This window comes from Argiope bruennichi, chromosome 5 (assembly GCF_947563725.1).
Source record: "Argiope bruennichi chromosome 5, qqArgBrue1.1, whole genome shotgun sequence".
Lineage (NCBI taxonomy): Eukaryota > Metazoa > Arthropoda > Arachnida > Araneae > Araneidae > Argiope > Argiope bruennichi.
In genome coordinates, this window is record NC_079155.1 from 32,096,263 (window position 1) to 32,115,278 (window position 19,016).

Sequence of the window (19,016 nt, forward strand, 5' to 3'; positions counted from 1 at the left end):
ATCACGATAGCTACGAAATGAAGAGAGCTAGATAGATAAAATTCGGTACATAAATTTATCATTGATAATATAGGCACCCGTCAAATTTCGAACAAAATCCAACTACAGGCTGACTGTCTATCTGTCTGTACTTTCAGAACCAAGTAAAAGCGATATTTTAAAGAAGCAATGACTTAAATACAAGTGCAGTTATGTGTCAGATTTTTGTTTCAATCGGTTGAGAAAAAAGAATCTAAAACACAAATTCGATTTTTGGGTACTATTAACGCATGCCAGGATTTAGTCGCCAAATAACTCGCCAAAGATGACACAATAGATTCAGTAAAAATATTAAATTCACGCCAAAAGTTAATATTTCGTAACTATTGCACCGCAATGCCATATAAGGCTTCTTCTGGCAGGACAGATTTATTAGCGAGTATGCGAGAAAGTTTTTGGGAGACCACGCCTTCTGGTTTGGGGTTATAAATCAGGTATAGGGATGCACAAGATAACTGCACTTCAGAGACCAAAGCAAATGTATTTTGGAGCTCACTTTAGAACTAAATCTCCATTATCAATTCCAAACAAAATAGATTATAAAGATGTAAAAACCTGCTTGCTTAGTGTTATGTAGGGGCAAAAAAAGTTTGCATTTAACCCTAAAATGTAAAATAGGGTGTTAGTAGAAGTTCAAGAACCTAGTGTATATTTTGTATTTAATGAGCGAATTTTTGAATAACTTGTGCAACAATACTCATTTCTAAACTGACAAGTCGCAGCTGATTTCAGGTATCGTTTTTATGCAAATTCGGATTTGTGATTTTTGCATTCTAAAATATCATCTGAAGCAAATTTTCATTAAGATTCAATTTTCTTCAATGCTATTATTTCATCAAAATTAGATAAAGCAATAAAACTGACGTGTCATTATGAAAACTTTTGGATGAAATGTTTATCTTCTTGAACAGACATCAAATTATTCATTATTATTGTCTCTAAAACATCAATGGAAATATAGCAATTAACTGAAAATTGATATAAAGCAAAACAAGTTAAAATAGAAGGGAAAAACAATTGTTAAGTAAGCATTCAATTCGTGTTGAAGTGAGTCCCTTTTATAAAATGATTGTCCTATTTTTATATCAGAAATTATATGAACAAAATTGAGATCTAATAAAAAAAATAATATGTTTCAAATGATAAACATTTTTCCTTTTTTTTTTCTTTTTTTTTTACATACAGCGCGCACTTTATTAACTATCAGTAATTAGTATTCTATTAATAATACTACCACATTTATATTTGTTTATATTTGTTAATTTTTATTAATATTACATTAGAATCGAACCATAACCGAAACAAATTAAGTGTTTTAGTTTTGCAATTTCTAATTAATATATTTAATTTATTAATAAACATATATTAATAAATGATAATATTAATATTCAATATTATTCATATTCATATATTAAATGATAATATTAATATATTAATAAATGGTAATTTCAGTTTCTTAAAATATATTAATATAGATTATTAATAAAGCTTTTTAATATAGTTTTTATGGTTTTCTCTGATTGTTATATTTTTTTAATTCTTAGTCTATCTTTCTTATTCTCTTATATATCTCTTATTATCTTTTTTTTCATGTTTTTTCTCTTTTCACTTCACTTTTAATATAAATTATCAATAACATTTTTTACTATAGTTTTAATGGTTTTCTCTTTTCATGATTTTCTCTTATTCTCTGACTATCTTTCTCATTCTCTTATATTTCTCTTTTTTTCTTTTTTTTATGGTTTTCTCTTTTAAATTTATTTTTAATATCATTACTATTAATATATGAAGTCATTCAAATACCCTTTAGACAACAACTGGTGCAATCATATTTTTTTTAATAATCTAGTATAAATCAGACTGTGAAATGAAATTAATATAAATCTTCATACACCAATAGAACCTGCTATTATCTCAAATAAACGATGCCATTTTCCAGTTTCTTAAAACCTGGCTTTCATTTTAAAAAAAAGGTGAAAGATGAAACAGGCACATAATTGGAACATTTTCTGGTAATTATTCAAAATAAATTCAGTATTTTAGATAGTGGAACATTCCATATCCCTTTATGGCCGTGTTTTCTAATTCTTAAATGAATAATAAATTTCCTCTTCAACTTTTTCTAACCATTAATGAAGACGTCTTGAAAAAAAAAAATAAACTAACAGCCAATTCTCAGACGTTCCATTAGTTGAATTTCCGCCGAAAAATGCAAAACGATTTCCTCTGTTTCTCTACTAATTCGTTGCATAAGAGCACGAATCCAGTCCAGCCTGGTACATCTATTAAGTATTCAAGAGAGGGGGGCATCGACTGAGAGAGAAGCCTCGCATGACGTCATTGTGACGCATTTCCGATTTTTGGGCACTTATTTCTGGAACTACAGCGTGACACTCCTCACGTAGACGTAATGAGAAAATGGAAGATCTGGAAATAAAAGTCTGAAAACCCATGGGGATAAAAATAAATGTCCCCCTTTACTCCCCCTCGGAGGTTTCCGGCTGTCCGATAAAACCGAAACTAAAGAAGTTACCGCATGAAAGAACTTTTTTTTTCCCTAATCCTTCGTACTGATATAATGAGCGCCTTTTCCCGCCTTTAGGTTTTCCGACACCGCAAGCGATGACGTGCGTGATTGCCGGCGAACCGATTCTAGTGAACGGCTTAGATTTTACGCTGTTTTCCAGCCTTGCACAGTTAAAACGAAATTGAAATTTGGGCATGAAGGTTTTATTTATCCATTTGATAGAGCGTGATGGATTTGCAGTTCAGAGGGAAAAGTTAATTTCTATGTAGAAAGAAACGTCAAATGACGCGGTATCGCTTCGAAGAAAATCAACTGCCTAAAACAAAGTTTTGAACTGTTCCGCTTCTTGGCTCCTATAATAGAGCTACGGTTTTAACTTTGTTATACACATTTTGATTTAGAGAACTTTGGATCATATTAGCTTCCGTACAGAATAAAAATGTACGCTGTTATCAAAAATTGTTACAATTCTGCTTGTTAATATACAAATATGGAAAAGTAACGTATGAATACTTTTTTGTATTCAATAAATGCAAACAATAATTTTTTTGTTTGTTTTTAGTTGATGCAATTAATGTGATAATGATCTGGATGAAAAATCCGTACTTGATCTTCGTATCACTTTTTTCTAAGTTCAAAATGTGCAAGTCAGATTGTTCATCATTATGATCATCGAACTGAAATATTTTTTATTGGAAATTTTTTTCATATGAAATAAAAAGTAAAAAATTTTAAAAAGTATTATTATTACAAGAATTTCTTTGTATTATTTAAGAAAATAAATCCATCCAAAACTACAGAAAACGGCAATGACACCAAAAAGTTTGAAAATGTTGCAGTGCAGCATCCATATTATAAGCTAATAAGTTATTTTTTATTCCAAATTTTTTTCATATGAAATAAAAAGTAAAAAATTTTAAAAAGTATTATAATTACAAGAATTTCTTTGTATTATTTAAGAAAATAAATCCATCCAAAACTACAGAAAACGGCAATGACACCAAAAAGTTTGAAAATGTTGCAGTGCAGCATCCATATTATAAGCTAATAAGTTATTTTTTATTCCAAATTTTTTTCATATGAAATAAAAAGTAAAAAATTTTAAAAAAGTATTATTATTACAAGAATTTCTTTGTATTATTTAAGAAAATAAATCCATCCAAAACTACAGAAAACGGCAATGACATCAAAAAGTTTGAAAATATTGCAGTGCAGCATCCATATTATAAGCTAATAAGTTGGAAAAAGTAGTTATCTGGGAAAAAGCGTTCAAAACAGTCTGCGGATTTCACTACTTTCGTAAATCTACGGACCTACGGAAGTAATGAAATTCTAAATTTAAAAAATGTCTTCTATAGGTTTTGAAAGGTTTTGAAGTAGATTTAAGAATGTTAAAATCTTATTCATTAAATTTATTTACTGTGTCTAAGTCTTTTTTATGAGTTTCAAATATAACTTCACTGGTTGTTAACCTACTAACCGGGTATGACGAAATATTTCAATGCGAAACCAGTTGAATATTAGTTAATTATCTGGTTAACAGGTTATTTTGAATTCATTCTAGCTTTGTTTTATTTCTATTTCAAATTTCCGTTAGCTAATACACTACCTCCAAGAAAGAAATTGCACTTTTCCCCCCAATTATCTTTTGATAATAAATTTAAAATATTTACAGTTTTAGAGACAAAGTCATTTGTGCTCCAAATTGTTTTTGGTCGATGCAATTTAGGAAACCATTAACGTTTTCAAGTGAAAGATGCTTACGCATTTTGAAATAAGATGTAAATCTTTTACTTCTATTTACGCATGTTATAATACACTTCATTTTCTTGCATAAATATTACAAGAAAAAAACATCATCTTATCACCTTCACATTTTTTTTAGTTAAAAACAGCACTTTTGTAAGCCGACTAGAATCGATCTTTTCTAAAAGTCGTGCGTCAACACTCAACGTCATTTCTCTTCAGGGGATCAGAAAACGTTATTTTTCTCACTTGCGCTTGTTGAAACCCTTATCTTGAGTGTTTACAGCACTTATCTCTTGTTCCTCCCCCATTTCTTGGGTGCAATTCTAAAAAAATGTTCTCTTCCCAGTTTCATATTCTCAAGTGGACATCCTTGACGAACATGGCTGCCCCCCCCCCACCATCCTCCTTATTTCTATCCCAAACGATTCTTCTTAGCGAATTCTAAATAAAATCGTCTTTGTGTGACAGGGCTACGTCAAGAAATTGAAATAAGTTTGAAGTGTGTTGATGATTGGCAAAAATAAGAGCGGGACAGTAGAGAACAGGAGTATTTTTGGAAAAATTGATGTCAAGTTTATTTGTATGAAAACACTTCTTGAATCGTTGAACGCACATTTCAAAAACTCTCCAGTCTCTGGTTTTCGTTAACATAATTTTATTATTTATTTTTCTTTTTGTTTTTTGCTTTGATTTTAAATTGGAGTTGATCAAACGATAGGCTATCATCAAACCAAATGACTGTAAAGCAAACCATGTGTTAAAAGAAAGTGGGTTATTTGATATTTTAGCGAAATTTAATAAGTTTGGATTAATTATTGGTTTATTAAACCAACATTTGACGATCTTGTTTTCCATTTCGGAATTAAAAACATATGAACCTACGTCATGAAATTAAATAGCGATGTAAATTCAATCGATCTGTTGATGCAAAAATAATGAACCGGTTTATATCCCAAATTAAACTTTGATTTCAAATGAAATTTTTTTGATATGATAACTAGATGAATTGATTCCTGCATTTTGTAGAATTTAATCATCGTTATATTTATTGGCTTCAACTTATAAAAATAAACCCAGATCACAGGTTATATTAACAGCAGATTAATTTTCTTTTAATGCGTAGATTAGCAAAACTTTACTCGCAATTGCACCAACACAAATCAATGCATGTTATGAATGAAAAAAAAAAAAAGAATTTAAGGCTTTCTTGTGATTTTAACATCGTGATTATTCTTTTTAAATCAAAAAGAGTTTAATCAAATATAAGTAGGAATTCTTCTTGAGTCAAAGAAATGTATCATGATCCAATGCACATATATATTTATTTCTTATTTTAAATACTATATTGATAATATTTAAAACATATACAAATATTTTATTTACTATATTGATAAATATATTGTTATTTGCTTTGTTTCCAGTGTATTCATTTGCATATGTATTTAGAATTTTTTATTTTCAGAAAAATAAGAAAATTAAGAGCTTCTGCAAAACGAAAAATGTAATAGATTTTTTTCAATTTCTTAAGACTACACCAGTACGATCGATACAAAAGATGGAGTAGTTTCCGGGGTGTCACAGATATAAAACATAATTGCTTTGTTCCCATTTTTTAAAAGATAAACATCACAAAGGAGCAAAAAAGTATTGGCATGCCTTGGGTGCTATTTACTCTTGCTAAATCACGATGACGATTGGACGAAGAAAATTCTACTAAGCCTCGAGCATCATTTAACCCTCGTTACGCCACTGGCCTGGATAGAATATTTGAATTTAGACCGGCTGATAGTCAGTATGAATAGCAGTAGTATTTGATAATAGTGGTTGAAGGTAAAAATAAACATTAATAATTAAAATTATTTTTGGTGATACCGAGAAAATCCTTTGTAAATCAAATGAAACACAAATCAAAACTGTCAGCCAACAGACATGCCTCTTTTGTCAGCAATTTCATTTCATTATTGTCACATACCTGCATCAAATCATCAAAAAGATTTTTTGACAGTCATTTGGAAGGACTCCATGAAAGATAGTAATTTCGTGTCTATTCTAAAAAACCCAATGACAGTTAAATGTTACATCATCATAATGTAATCTGTGTCTCTTTTAAAGGAAATAAAGCCCCTGTCACGTCTCTTTCTCCTAGTTTCATTTAAAAGTTTTCGGTTCCGACCAGATCTGAAGGAAATGCTGCTTTGTTCAGAAACGTTAGCATATTTCTCTAGCAGGAGAAATGTCAACTTATTTAAAATTTAGTCACGTCGTATTCTGTACCTCATTTAATACAGAATTCATGAGCATTAATTACTGAAATAATTATGGCAGAATCTCTGATATAGAAAATTAGTGTCATCCTATCTTCATTATTTAAATTTCTTTAGTGACTACGTTGAAAGGTCGATTTTTTTTGCGAATTATGATCTTTTTTATTTAATATTTTCAATGTTTGATGAGGTTTCTTTATAAGACCTTTAGAATTTCGTTTATAAATCTATTTCTTGGGAAGTTACATTGATTTTTACATTTGCATTTACATTCGTTTAAATGCTACTTTCACAAATTTAGAATATTAGAATTTTCTTACGAAAAACTGCATAAATTAAAATCTAATGCATATTTTTTTGTTTATCCTTGGTGTAATAATTTCTCAACATGTTCTTCAGTTTCTGAACCAGATAATAATTAATCTAATCATTTTGAAATATTTTATAGTGGTTTTAGGGCTTCACAATATCAAAAAAATTGAAACTTTCATGTTATTTATCACCCAGACCTCAATATTTAAAGAATGACTTGAAATACAGATAATTTTTTAGCTCAGAAACTAGATAATATATTTCTTAATATATCTGCAAAATTATAAGCAAATAATTTGATAAACCTCTAAACTAGAAGATTTTTGCTTTATACCTCTTTTCAGTCAAAAAAAAATCTTCTTTCCAATTAAAAAAACTTTGCCACTTAACTAATACATTTTGGTTTCATAGATTTTTTTTCAATCTTTTTTATGTAAATATTTAAAAATATAACTATTTTCGAACATTTTTCAGAAAATTCATCCCGAATGTAGTCACATACCTACTAATTTACTTGTTTCTTGATAAGGACAAAAAGAGTTTACCTGAAATAAAATTAGAATTTAAGGATATATTTCAACAACAAATGATGGAAATGTGATTTTTTTTTTATTTCTGTTCAAAATATTTGCTCATATTCAGTTAAAATAGCATTATAAAATGCATTCCACAATGAAATGAATATTTAAACGGCTTAATAAATATAAATATATTTTAATAACACTTCCTTAAAATGATATTTAAATTAGATTTAAAAATCTTTGAAATGTTCAAAATATTTTAAATTTTGAGGAAATTACGTGATAATAAAGATTACGGTTAAACTTGAAAAGAAAACACCGAATGCGTTTTATGTTTCCAGTTCTTTTGAATAATTAAAATTCTTTTTTTTTTCATTCAGAAAATACAAAATTCTTAAGAAAATTCAGTATGTGTACAAAAAAATACATCTAAAAAAATCTTTTATTTGGAATTACAAAAATAGTAATGGTGCCAAAATATAGTAATGGCTCAAATGATTTCTATTCTTTTTATTTGTGTCATCTAATACATTTCTACTTTCTTTGCACTTCATTTATACGAAACAGAGAAAGTATTGTAATCGTCAAAAAAAAAAAAAAAAAAAAAAAAAAATCGGATTCGAGATTTGACAAATCTTTAAGTTTCAGGCTTCCTTGAGATTGAAAAATACATTTCTCCCGTTTTGTTTTTCGGTTTGAATACGGTAACTCAAAAAATGCTTTGAGCTAGATGGAAGTCTTTACACCAAATTTGCAGATTCTGTAAAATTCTGAGCAAAATACATTCAGTGGAAGTCTGCCTGTCCTGCTTTATGAACATAAATTAACACAATGTCTACAAAATAAAGAGATCTAGATGGATAAAATTTGGTGCACATATTTCATATCTAAATTGTAGATACTTATATAATTTGGAGCCATATCTGTCAAGGAGTTGATTGTCTATTGGTTTGTGCTTTCACAAGCATATGAAACAAGCGGAAGTATTTACCTTTTGACTTTCTAGAGTATTTATGCAGCTCGTATGTCAATTAGCTTCATGGTAAAGCTAAAAAAATCAGATATAAATTTTTCATTTTTTTTTTTGTCACTGATAGAATTCAAAATTTGATATAGTTTTGATATCAAGCCCATTTACCTATTTTCATTAATCTAGCTTGTGTTTTTCAGATACAGATATTATATCCATTGAGGAATATAATTCAAATGTTGATTTCGACCTACAATTTAAAGGATAGTACTATATGTTCAATTTTATCTAGGTAGTTCTTTGATTTAGTTTTTAGTTTAGTTTTAGTTATATTAACGTCCCGTTTGAAGCAACACTAGGGCTATTTTGGGACGGACCTCGTAATTATGAACCGTGGTCAGATGACGAGGACGACACCTGAGCAGGCACCCCCCTCTCCACACCACACCAGCGGAAGGACGTTTGGTCAGGACGGATTTAACGTGCAACTGACCCCTTTACACGACGGTTCTCAGGTGGAATCGGGTCTCGAACCTGAAACCCTCCGGTTTCGAAGCCGAGACCTTACCACCAAGCCACCGCGGCCCAGGTAGTTCGTTGAACTTTTGAGTTATCGAGTTCATAGGCACATTGAAAAGCAGAAAAACATAATTAAGATCAAAATTTAATAAAGATATAAGATTTTGATCTGAAAACTATGTACCAAATGAATTTCACTCGCTTAATTCTTTTTTTTTTTTTGAGTTATCGTTTTCTATAAGCGAGTACACATAATTAAGACTCATTAAGATTTAAAATGCAAAGATTCATAAAATTCTCGAGGTCGAATTATTTGACGATTGCAATACTATATGAGAATGTACAAATAAAATCACAATGAGGAACAGACATCAATTCAGCTAATTGTGGAGTCATAAAAGCATTTGTATGTAGTCTAATTTTTTTTCATATTAGTAAACAATAGATACGAAAACATTTTCGATGGACAGCATTTTCATAATTAAACTATGCTTCTTTCTTATCTGGCTAATCTTTTCCTACCATTAATAAATGTTTTATATCGTATGTTATAGAAATTCACAGAATTATTTATCTTTTCTTTATACGAAATATTTATATCCTGCAATTGAATAAATGCTTTAGAAAAATTAATAATCATAGATTTTTTTTTATTACAGTAGAAAAAAATTATTTTCGAATTAATTCTCCGAATGGAATACTCGAGCTGATTCATTGTTAAAGCTTAATATGGTTTCAATTTAATGCATACTATTGCAATGAATGACTTCTCTTTTTATGTTTCTATATGCATAAAAGAATCTATATTTAGAGTGTTGAAACTTCCACTATGTTGTTAGCGACAACCTTCAATTTCATAGAACTTGCTAACAATGTTTTATTTTACTTCAGACGTAGGCAATATGAAAATTAAACATAGGTTGGCATATATTTAAAAAAAGAAAGTAGGAAGATTTTAAAAACAATGAAATTGGGCGTTCAGCTTTATCATTAGTATGTCTATTTTTTTTTTATTTCCTTCATAATGACATATTTTTGATGTTGTTTTCCATTTTCATAACCACTCGATATTAGAAAATTTCCACATTTCAAATAAGTACATGTCATAAAGTTTATATCGACTCATGATAACATCAATTGTCAATTTCTATCAATTATTTTCAGCTCTTTAGCTATAAATGATGCGAAAATAACCATGTCATCATGTCACCTATCATGATCACGAAAACAATCGTGCCATTGCAAAATATCGTTGTCAAAAATGTGCCATCTGTGCTGTAACTATAAATATTTGTTTTAAATCTTTGTCAAAGTTTAGAAAGTTATTAATGAATGCCATTACAAGACATCCTTTTGTCTTAAGTCCCTTTCATTTAAATTTATAGTTTTTTTCCTACTTTCTCGTATGCGTAGATAGATAAAGTATATTAATACTCAAAAATTCAAAATGAGATTTTGACGAATCTACATATTTTTGACTTCCCAGAGTTCGAAAAATACATTTTTGTAAAATGTCCGTCTGTCTGTCTGCGACAAAGATAACTCAAAAACGATTTGAGATAGACGAATGAAATTTGGTATACGGTCTTTACACCATATTGGCAGATTTCTATCAAATTTTCAATAATTTATGTTCAGAGGAAATCCATCTGTCCCATTGTTCGAATAACAGTCAACATGACAATTACTAAACGAACAGAGTTAGATAAATAATATTCGGTATACCGATTTAACATCTGTAGTGTAGACATCTGTCAAATTTTGAGAACCAAATCCAGCTATGGGTTAACTGCCTGTCGGTCTGTACTTTCAGAAATAAATAAAAGCGATGACTTAACCCTTTCTAGGGTCGTGGGAAGTATGCTTCCCACCAAATTTATCAGTCTTTGTATGAAATTATGTAGGTTGGCATAAGTCAGAAACCTAGAGGCTTCAGTTCTTTATTTCAGACAAAATGATGTGTCTTGATTTGTTACTTAATTATTAATTAACCAAATTAATTAATTAATCAAATTAAATTTATCTAATGAGCTAATTGAATCCCTTTTCTTATTCTAATTTCAAGCCTAAAAATATTTTAACATAATACGACGAGAAAAAAATGGCCCTTTAAAGGGTTAAATATATCAAATTTGGTATGGGAATTTATAACTGCAAGTGTAGTTTTGTATCAAATTTTTGTAACAATGGGTTGAGAAAAACGTGTCTAAAACCTAACTTCGATTTTCGGATACTACTAACGCATGTGAGGGATTAAAAACTCACCAAGAATGACACGATAGATTCAGAAAAAATGCTAAATTTAAGCCAAAAGTTAATATATCGTAACTATTGTATGCCAATGTCATGTAAGGCGTTCTCTGACATGACAACTTTATTAGAGAGTATGCAAGAAAGCTTTGGGAAAACCACTCTCGATAAGCGTTTTTTTTTTTTTTTTTTTTTTTTTTTTTTACAAAACGATATTTTTCAATAAAAAAAATTCCATCTCATTTTCTTTTAATAATTGTTAACACATTCTCAACAATACTATCTATTCTGAGAAAAAGAGAGAGAAAATCCTGCCATCCCAGACTGGTACTCTTGAGCCCGCTGCGGAAGCGAAAGCGCCGCATGTAACGTAATATAATGGGGATGTAACGGAAGTATTATTTTCATTTGTGGTAAAATTCGCTGTCGTTGAGTGGCATTCCTGGTACTCCAAAAATAGACTAAGAACGGTTTCTACATCGGCCTCACGCAACCTATGTCTGTTCCGATTTTTGCGACAGACGAACAGTAACAGCGTCAACTAACAGAGATAATAATGACAATAAATCTGTCATTAAACATTTGGAGATTCTGCCCTGCCCAAATGACCTTTCGAATCAATAAATATTAGAGAAAAATTTATTAACTATATTTTAAGCAGTACTAATACAGTGGGCAACATATACCAGTATGAATTATTCGTTTTCGGAAATGTATTTTCAAAATCTCTTTTTGAATTTGTAATGGATATGTTATATCGTTTCTATTTTTAATAATAATAAAGATGTCTCTCTCTCTTTCTTGTGTGTGTGCAGATATTATACAGGCCAGAACGTTTAATTTAAATTATCAAATTCGGCACTTATATACCTTGGTGGGTGGAAAGGTGCACCTAGAAGCGATTTTTTTTTTTTTTTTTTTTTGAATTTTGGGATTTTTCAACAATAACTTCGATAATATTATTGTATAAAAATAAATTTTATGCTGTTTCAAAATTTAAAAAATTATCATTTAAATGTACCAATTTTATAGTTGTGTCAATTTTTTTTTCCAAATTATGACAATTATTATTTTTTTTGCTTCGTTTCCAACAATAAATTAAAGATGGGTTTACACTCGGCCAGTTATAAGACGGCCAGTAGGCAGCGCATGCGTAGAAAGGCTGAAAAATGCTGCTCGGTCGATGGCAAGTACTTGTTCCGACGAGATAATATGCCGCTGCATTTATTTTTTTATTATTATTTTTTTTTTTTTGCGGCGCATGCATTTATAGAATTTAGCGGTATTTTTTTTTTACTGTGCCTTGAAGAAATTAATCACTTATTATAGATTAATTTTGTCATTTTTTGCTATTTATACTTTTTGATGCGAGGTTGTATGGTTTTTTTATTGTTATTATTATTATTATTTTATTCGCCATTTTTTTTTTCAGTTTTCCAACTTTAGGTATGTTGACTTTTTATTTTTATTTTACCATGCTTCTTTGTGTAAATATCCGTCATTTTAATAAGATACTCTGTGAAAAGAAAAAAATTCAGGGACGCTAAAACGGCAGCTTATAGCCAAGCATGGAATGACCGAATCTATCTTATGAAATTGTGGCAAACATAAATCAGTCCCTGGTCCATTGTCTTACTGGTCGTCTTATAGCTGGCCGAGTGTAAACCCACCTTAACATGGATTAACATTAGATTAAAGCAACAGTTAACATTATTTCTCTAAAATTCAAACCGTTTCTATTTTTTCATGGAATATTTGATAGCGCATTTTTCTTTCACTCTTGAAAGCTACCAAAGACAAATTAAAAACTGCGGTTACAATATCATAAATTTTAGAAAAACAGATGAAATGGACATTTTCGTTTTTTAATAGCGCATGATGTCATGGGACTGGTCTCTATTAGAAAGTCTCAGGTACTCAATGAATAGAACATATGTAAAACAATTAAATGAACATGGCTTTAACCCCTTACCTGCCGAGGATAACTTGCGAGATTCGGTCCCCAGTGCCACGTATATATACGTTTAATATAGTTGCGAGACGTTATAGTATAGTTACGCCAGGGGCAGTTAACACATTGACTTAGGGAGACGTATATATACGCCCGCGGCAGGCAAGGGGTTAATGTCTATTTATTTGGCGAAATCATGGAAATGAAGTTACATCTAAAGGATTTATCTGAAATTAAATTTAATTAATATCCACGGCGAACTAACTTATCACGAGAGGCAATTAGTTTTAAAATAAAATAAAGAGTATAGGTTATTTATTTTCTCATATATGTAGTATAGAGTATTATTTGGCCACATCCAATTATAGGTTGACTGTCTGTCGGTCTGTACTTTCAGAAACATGTAAACACAATAACTCAAAAACGGAACTATTTAAATACATCAAATTTGGTATGGGATTTTTATGACTACAGGTGTGGCTCTGTGACCAATTTCTGTTTCAATGGGTTAGAAAAACGCATCTAAATTACAAACTCGCCTTTCGTATACTATTAAACGGACATCAGAATTTGATCGCCAAATAACTCGCCAAGGATGACATGATAGATTCAGTAAAAATGATAAATTCACGCCAAAAGTTAATATTTCGTAACTATTGTACGCCAATGCCATTTAAAGCTTTCTCTAACTTGATAAGTTTATTAGAGAATATGCGAGAAAGTTTTGAGGAGACTACTCCCGCTATTTTTAAATTTCATTTTAGTCATGCAGCTTTCACCTCAGATTAAATACTACTTTTATTTTTACAATCAACTATCTTTACTTTTCCAAACTATAGATGCGGTTTAAATTTTTGAAAATCCATTGTGTATGAACCTCTGTAAATGAAGTGTTAGGAGCAAACACGAGTAATATTATGAATAAAAAGTATTAACTTATCTTGTTTGCTTTCACTGAACATCAAACCCAAGTCCCCGTTATCGAAGCATTTTGATCCATGAGACATTATTTAAGTGTAGATACTTGTCAAACGTCACCTAACTTGACAAATGCGATAAATATGTGTATAAACGTTTGCCTTCGTATCACCGCGATACTTAATGGTTTCCGCCTTCCAGCTACAGCCGGGTTCCAGCCGTTTCCGCTGCACAAATATGACAAAAAAATGCGTAAATAACAAAAGGGCCCAAAAATATGAGATTATGCCAGTTCCGCAGTCCATTGCTCGACCAGTTGTAAGTTCGTGCTATTTCCACGTAGCAGGAACAGCTTTTTTTCACTCCTGTAAAAAAAAATACGTAAAAATACCATTTTTAAGTGCAACTTTTTTTTTAAGATTTAAGAAAGGTATTTAATGACCAATGGGAAATGCACCTAAGGTGAGTTTATTAAAATTTCAATTCCTGAATTTTTTTATTTTTAAATTTCCGCAGCACATGCATGATCTCATTTTTTTTATCATGCCAATTTTGGCTAAACGGATAGTATTAGATATGAAAAATGAAAAATACGGTTACAGTTTTAATTCTTTCCATACGAATAAATAAAACAAAGAAATGCATATTTTTATAGGATTAATCATCAAATTTACAAAATAAATAGTAAATAGTAAAAATAATAGTAAACGTAAAAAAATAGAAAAAAATAAATTAGTACAAAAAATATAATTGCAATATCGAAATAGTATAAGAATTTAATAGAAAACAGTTCAACATAAAGTTAATTAGAATTCGCTTTATTAAGGCTTAGTTTTATTTGATAATGTAAAGTTCCATGTGTTGTGAAAGAATGAAAATGAAGACCTTAGAACTTTATTTCAAAATATGAACTGAAGCAGGATTAGAAAAGAAAGAAAAAACATGCAAAGCATTGTGCTTCCTTTTTCCTTTTAAAAAAATGTTGCATTACTGTCAATAATTTTCTTAACTTGGTATTTTAAATTAATTCATGAGTTGGCAAAGATTATTCGTAACCAAAAAAACAAAAGATTTAAAAAAAACTTAGAGCTTAAAACTGAAACTTCAGAGCATCTATATTTCTTGTTTCCCTAGAAACATAAATTTTGCACATTAGGAACATAAAACTTATATATAATCCTTTGTTATTTAATCAAATATAACAAAACTTCAAAATGAAAATATCTGAAATTGTAAAAATGGCATATTTTATTAGTTTGCTTTTTTTAAAGATTTCTTCCAAATCGTTGTGATTGAAAAATATAAACATTAAATAAATTCATCAACTATATATCTTCCATTAGAAATGTTTCAATGTTTCCTTTTTTTCTTTTCTAAGAAATTTTGTATGTAACTTCATGCAATGATGCAGTATTAATTCCACAAATTTGTTACTTTTCAGACTCGGGTAATAAGCTTTTTGTTTAAAGAAAATAAATTCTGTGCAGTGCAAATTTGATTCCATAGTTGCCATTACCATTATAATGATAGAATAATTTTCGCAAAAACAAACTGAAGAATTTTTTGTGGGAATTTTTTAACGTTTCTAAAATACCGTATTGTCAGAAATATTCTTACTCATTATTTCAGTACTAACTCCTAAAACTACTCAAAACATTTTTTAAAATAATAAATATATAGAAAATAATTAGATTAGGAAGAAAAATTTAGAATTTTTTTCAACTTGTAAATAATAAAGAAATCCGCAAACGATATTTACTGCAGTATTTCACAACCTTAATTTTTTTCTAGAAAGATGTACCACAACGCTTATTTGAAGTGAGAACAAATCATATTACCTTTACTCTAGTTATGTATTGTGCTACTCCCTGTACCCAGTACTGACAAAATCAGTTCATTAGTACTGCAAAGCATACACATTATTTTGAAATTTACTTTAAATATTTCATTGTTAAGATTAATGACAAAAAAATTACTTTGATTTCATGATTTATGAATTGTCTTTGTATCATGTGACCATGCACATCAAATGAAATGGTTGCAATATTTTATAGTAATTTAAATATTTATGTTTTTGAATTTATTTTTGAAGAACTGAAAATTTTGCTCGTGCTTTCGGAGGATAGGAATGGATTATGGAGCTTGCTAGGCTGTTTGTGATATCGGTTCGCAATCTTTTCATTACTAAATGTGCTTGTGCTTGAGACTCGGAAATAAATTAGATATTAAATATATCGATTCAAAATTTATTTGATCAATATTTAATATTTCTTAAATAATAATTGAGCTCTATGTAATTTTTAAGATCCTGATAGTTATATTTTTACAATGCTCTCCTTCATTTTCCATTTCGAGTTTATAAAGATTTTTTTTATCCTTCTTTAAGTAAAAGAACTCGAGAAATATTTTTCTTCCAACAATTGACTTCGTTCGAATCATAAATCATTTAATGCCTATAAAAAAATCCTGAATTAAAATTTTAAGAATTAATTTTTGGTAAAAAAAATTATAATTGGAAAAATTCTGAATAAGCTGTTGTAAATAAACTTAAGATGTGAAAATAAAACGCTGAATGAAATGATAATACACAAATTAAAATACTTTGCTTATCTACTAACTACATTCTGTGAAACTGGAAAAAAATGGAATAATGGATTATCATTTGAATTTGAAAAGTTCATACTGAATCAATATACATTTATTAAAATTTATTATATTACACTTTTTTTTCTCAAGTCTTTTTAAATATTTCTAATTAACCGTCTTTGGCGATCAGACAGTTCGCCAGTATTAATGCTCGCTAAAATGCTCAGTTAATATTTTATGTAACTTGTTCTCATAATAGTTTTTTTCAGCAAAATATTTTTAAGCTCCAATTTTTGATAGTCATATTATTCATTTATACTATTATGTAGGCCTTCAGCGGTTCTCAGTTGCATTACGCGTCCATTGCATCTAATTTTCTATTAGCGCCCATAAAATTCAATTTTTAATTAAAATGGAAATGGTGAAACTGCAGTTAATATAAAGATGTATTTTAGTGAATCCCGGCAAGTCTTTAAAAAAATTTGAAAGCTAAAAGCAGAGTCGTTCGGCATGGAAGTCTTATGTGCACTATAGAATAATTTTCATAATTTATTATACCTCAACGAATTATTCAACAAAAATTGCATGAATTTAATAAAAAATTCAGTTTTTAGTTTTATTTATAAAAGGATATAAACGCTATCAATAATAATATTTTTTTGTTTATAAATGTAATTTAAAAAAATTAAGAAGTTTAAATTTTAAACAGTACTTTGGTCCTAAGGAATCATTTTCTTCAAAATATTCTTGACTCTTCAACTTTTAAATAAATAAATAAACGTTTATATTTTCTGAGTTCAAATCGGACCTATTTATTAAGCTTTGAATATTACAATATTAGAACAATCGCCATTTTTATGATCTTGGCCAATCACTCTTGAGAAATTCTGGGAGATGATTGGCTCCTTTGAGTCGGTCGATGAAATTATCTATAATCACCCGTTTTTATAAAATAGTGATGTTGAAATTTTTATAAGTCGGTCAGTTTTAGTGATTGATTTAGTTCATTGGAGTGCTAACTTTTTTGAATTTAAAATATTAGCGTCTTAAGAATATTTTGCTAAATATGATTCACAGGACACAGGATATATATAAAAATTTAAAATTCGTAATTCTTCAGCATTTATTGACTCAAATTAAATAAAATATAATTATTTATTTCATTTTGACCATTTGTTAACAGATGTATCTCTGTTACTAAAGGTTTACAAATTAGCTGTTAGGCTCCAATTAGTGTAGATATCTTGTACATATTAAACCATATTTGCCTTAAATAAAACTGTTTATTTAAATTAATATAGGTATTGTGAAAGATCATGGTAAACGTTTCCTTGCATTTACTTAAAAAAAAAAATGTCACGTCTCATATTTATTTCATTTCATACAGACACACGCTGAAAATTACATTTTTATATATTTAATTTGCAATGATAGTTAACTTATTTTTTTAATTTGAGCTTTTGCCAATATGATGGCAACGCGTTGATAAAAGTTAATTTGTTCCCATTAACGTGCAAAGTGCTCTTGCAGCTTAAATTTTATTAATAAAATGAATTGCTGAAAAATATGGTTAAATTATTTTTTAAAAATTCATTAAAAATAGAAATTTAATTTGTTTGTTAAAGCATTAGTATCACTGAAAAGATTATTTTTTTGAACTTGAATATGATGTAAAAATCAATTTTGTGCTATAATATTTTCGGAAGTTATAGCCAAAATTTCACTTAATTTTCAGTAAATTAAGAAGTAAAAAAAATCGCTCCAAGGTGCACATTTCCGGCCTCCAAGTATACACGTACCAAATTTGTAGCTGTAGGTAGAACGGTCACACACACACGCGCACGCACGCACACATACATTGAGCTTTATTATAAGTATAGATATAGATGACAGTTACATGTTTTGTACAAAAAGGGATTTTATTAAACTAAGCAAAAAACTTGCTAATGAGATTATGAAATGCAAAAAACAAGTACTTTTATGTCTTATCATTTCATCAATAACTGCATGACAACACGAGATATTGTTAATCAGTTTGTCAAACTTTGAGCGCAAATTTATATTTTGTAATCACAAGCGAGTTTTATCATTTTTCAAGTTTAGGTCAAGGATAATAGTTTATGTCGTTTTAAATTTATAACTTTATCACCATACGCTTGGTGATTTTATTTTTATCTTTATTTGTAGTGTTAGCTAATCTTCATTTCTTGTGAATAAAGTTTTAACAAAGTTTTTCAAATTTTTATATTAATTATCTGAATAATTTTTTGGAAGAACTTTAATAATTTTTACTTTATGAATTACATAATAATATAGCACAGATTTTTTTTTCTTTTATGGATACTGAAGTTTATGAAAACATTAACAATTTAAACAGTTTTTAAGCTTTCTTTAATACACCAGTTGAAGC

General features: G+C 29.0%; 1 protein-coding gene across 3 annotated transcripts in view; it reads left to right on the forward strand.

Moving 5' to 3' along the window:
* LOC129968673 (inositol-trisphosphate 3-kinase homolog) overlaps positions 1-19,016 on the forward strand; it is a 200,064-nt gene that overhangs the window by 107,531 nt on the left and 73,517 nt on the right. The window contains exon 1 of one of the 3 annotated variants that reach the window (XM_056082805.1): positions 14,326-14,482. The exons of the other annotated variants lie outside the window; for them this stretch is intronic. Within the exon in view, the coding sequence (XP_055938780.1) occupies positions 14,465-14,482 (18 nt within the window). The 5' untranslated portion in view covers positions 14,326-14,464. Of the gene's footprint in view, positions 1-14,325; positions 14,483-19,016 lie in introns of those variants that run through there. 3 annotated transcript variants of the gene reach the window in all.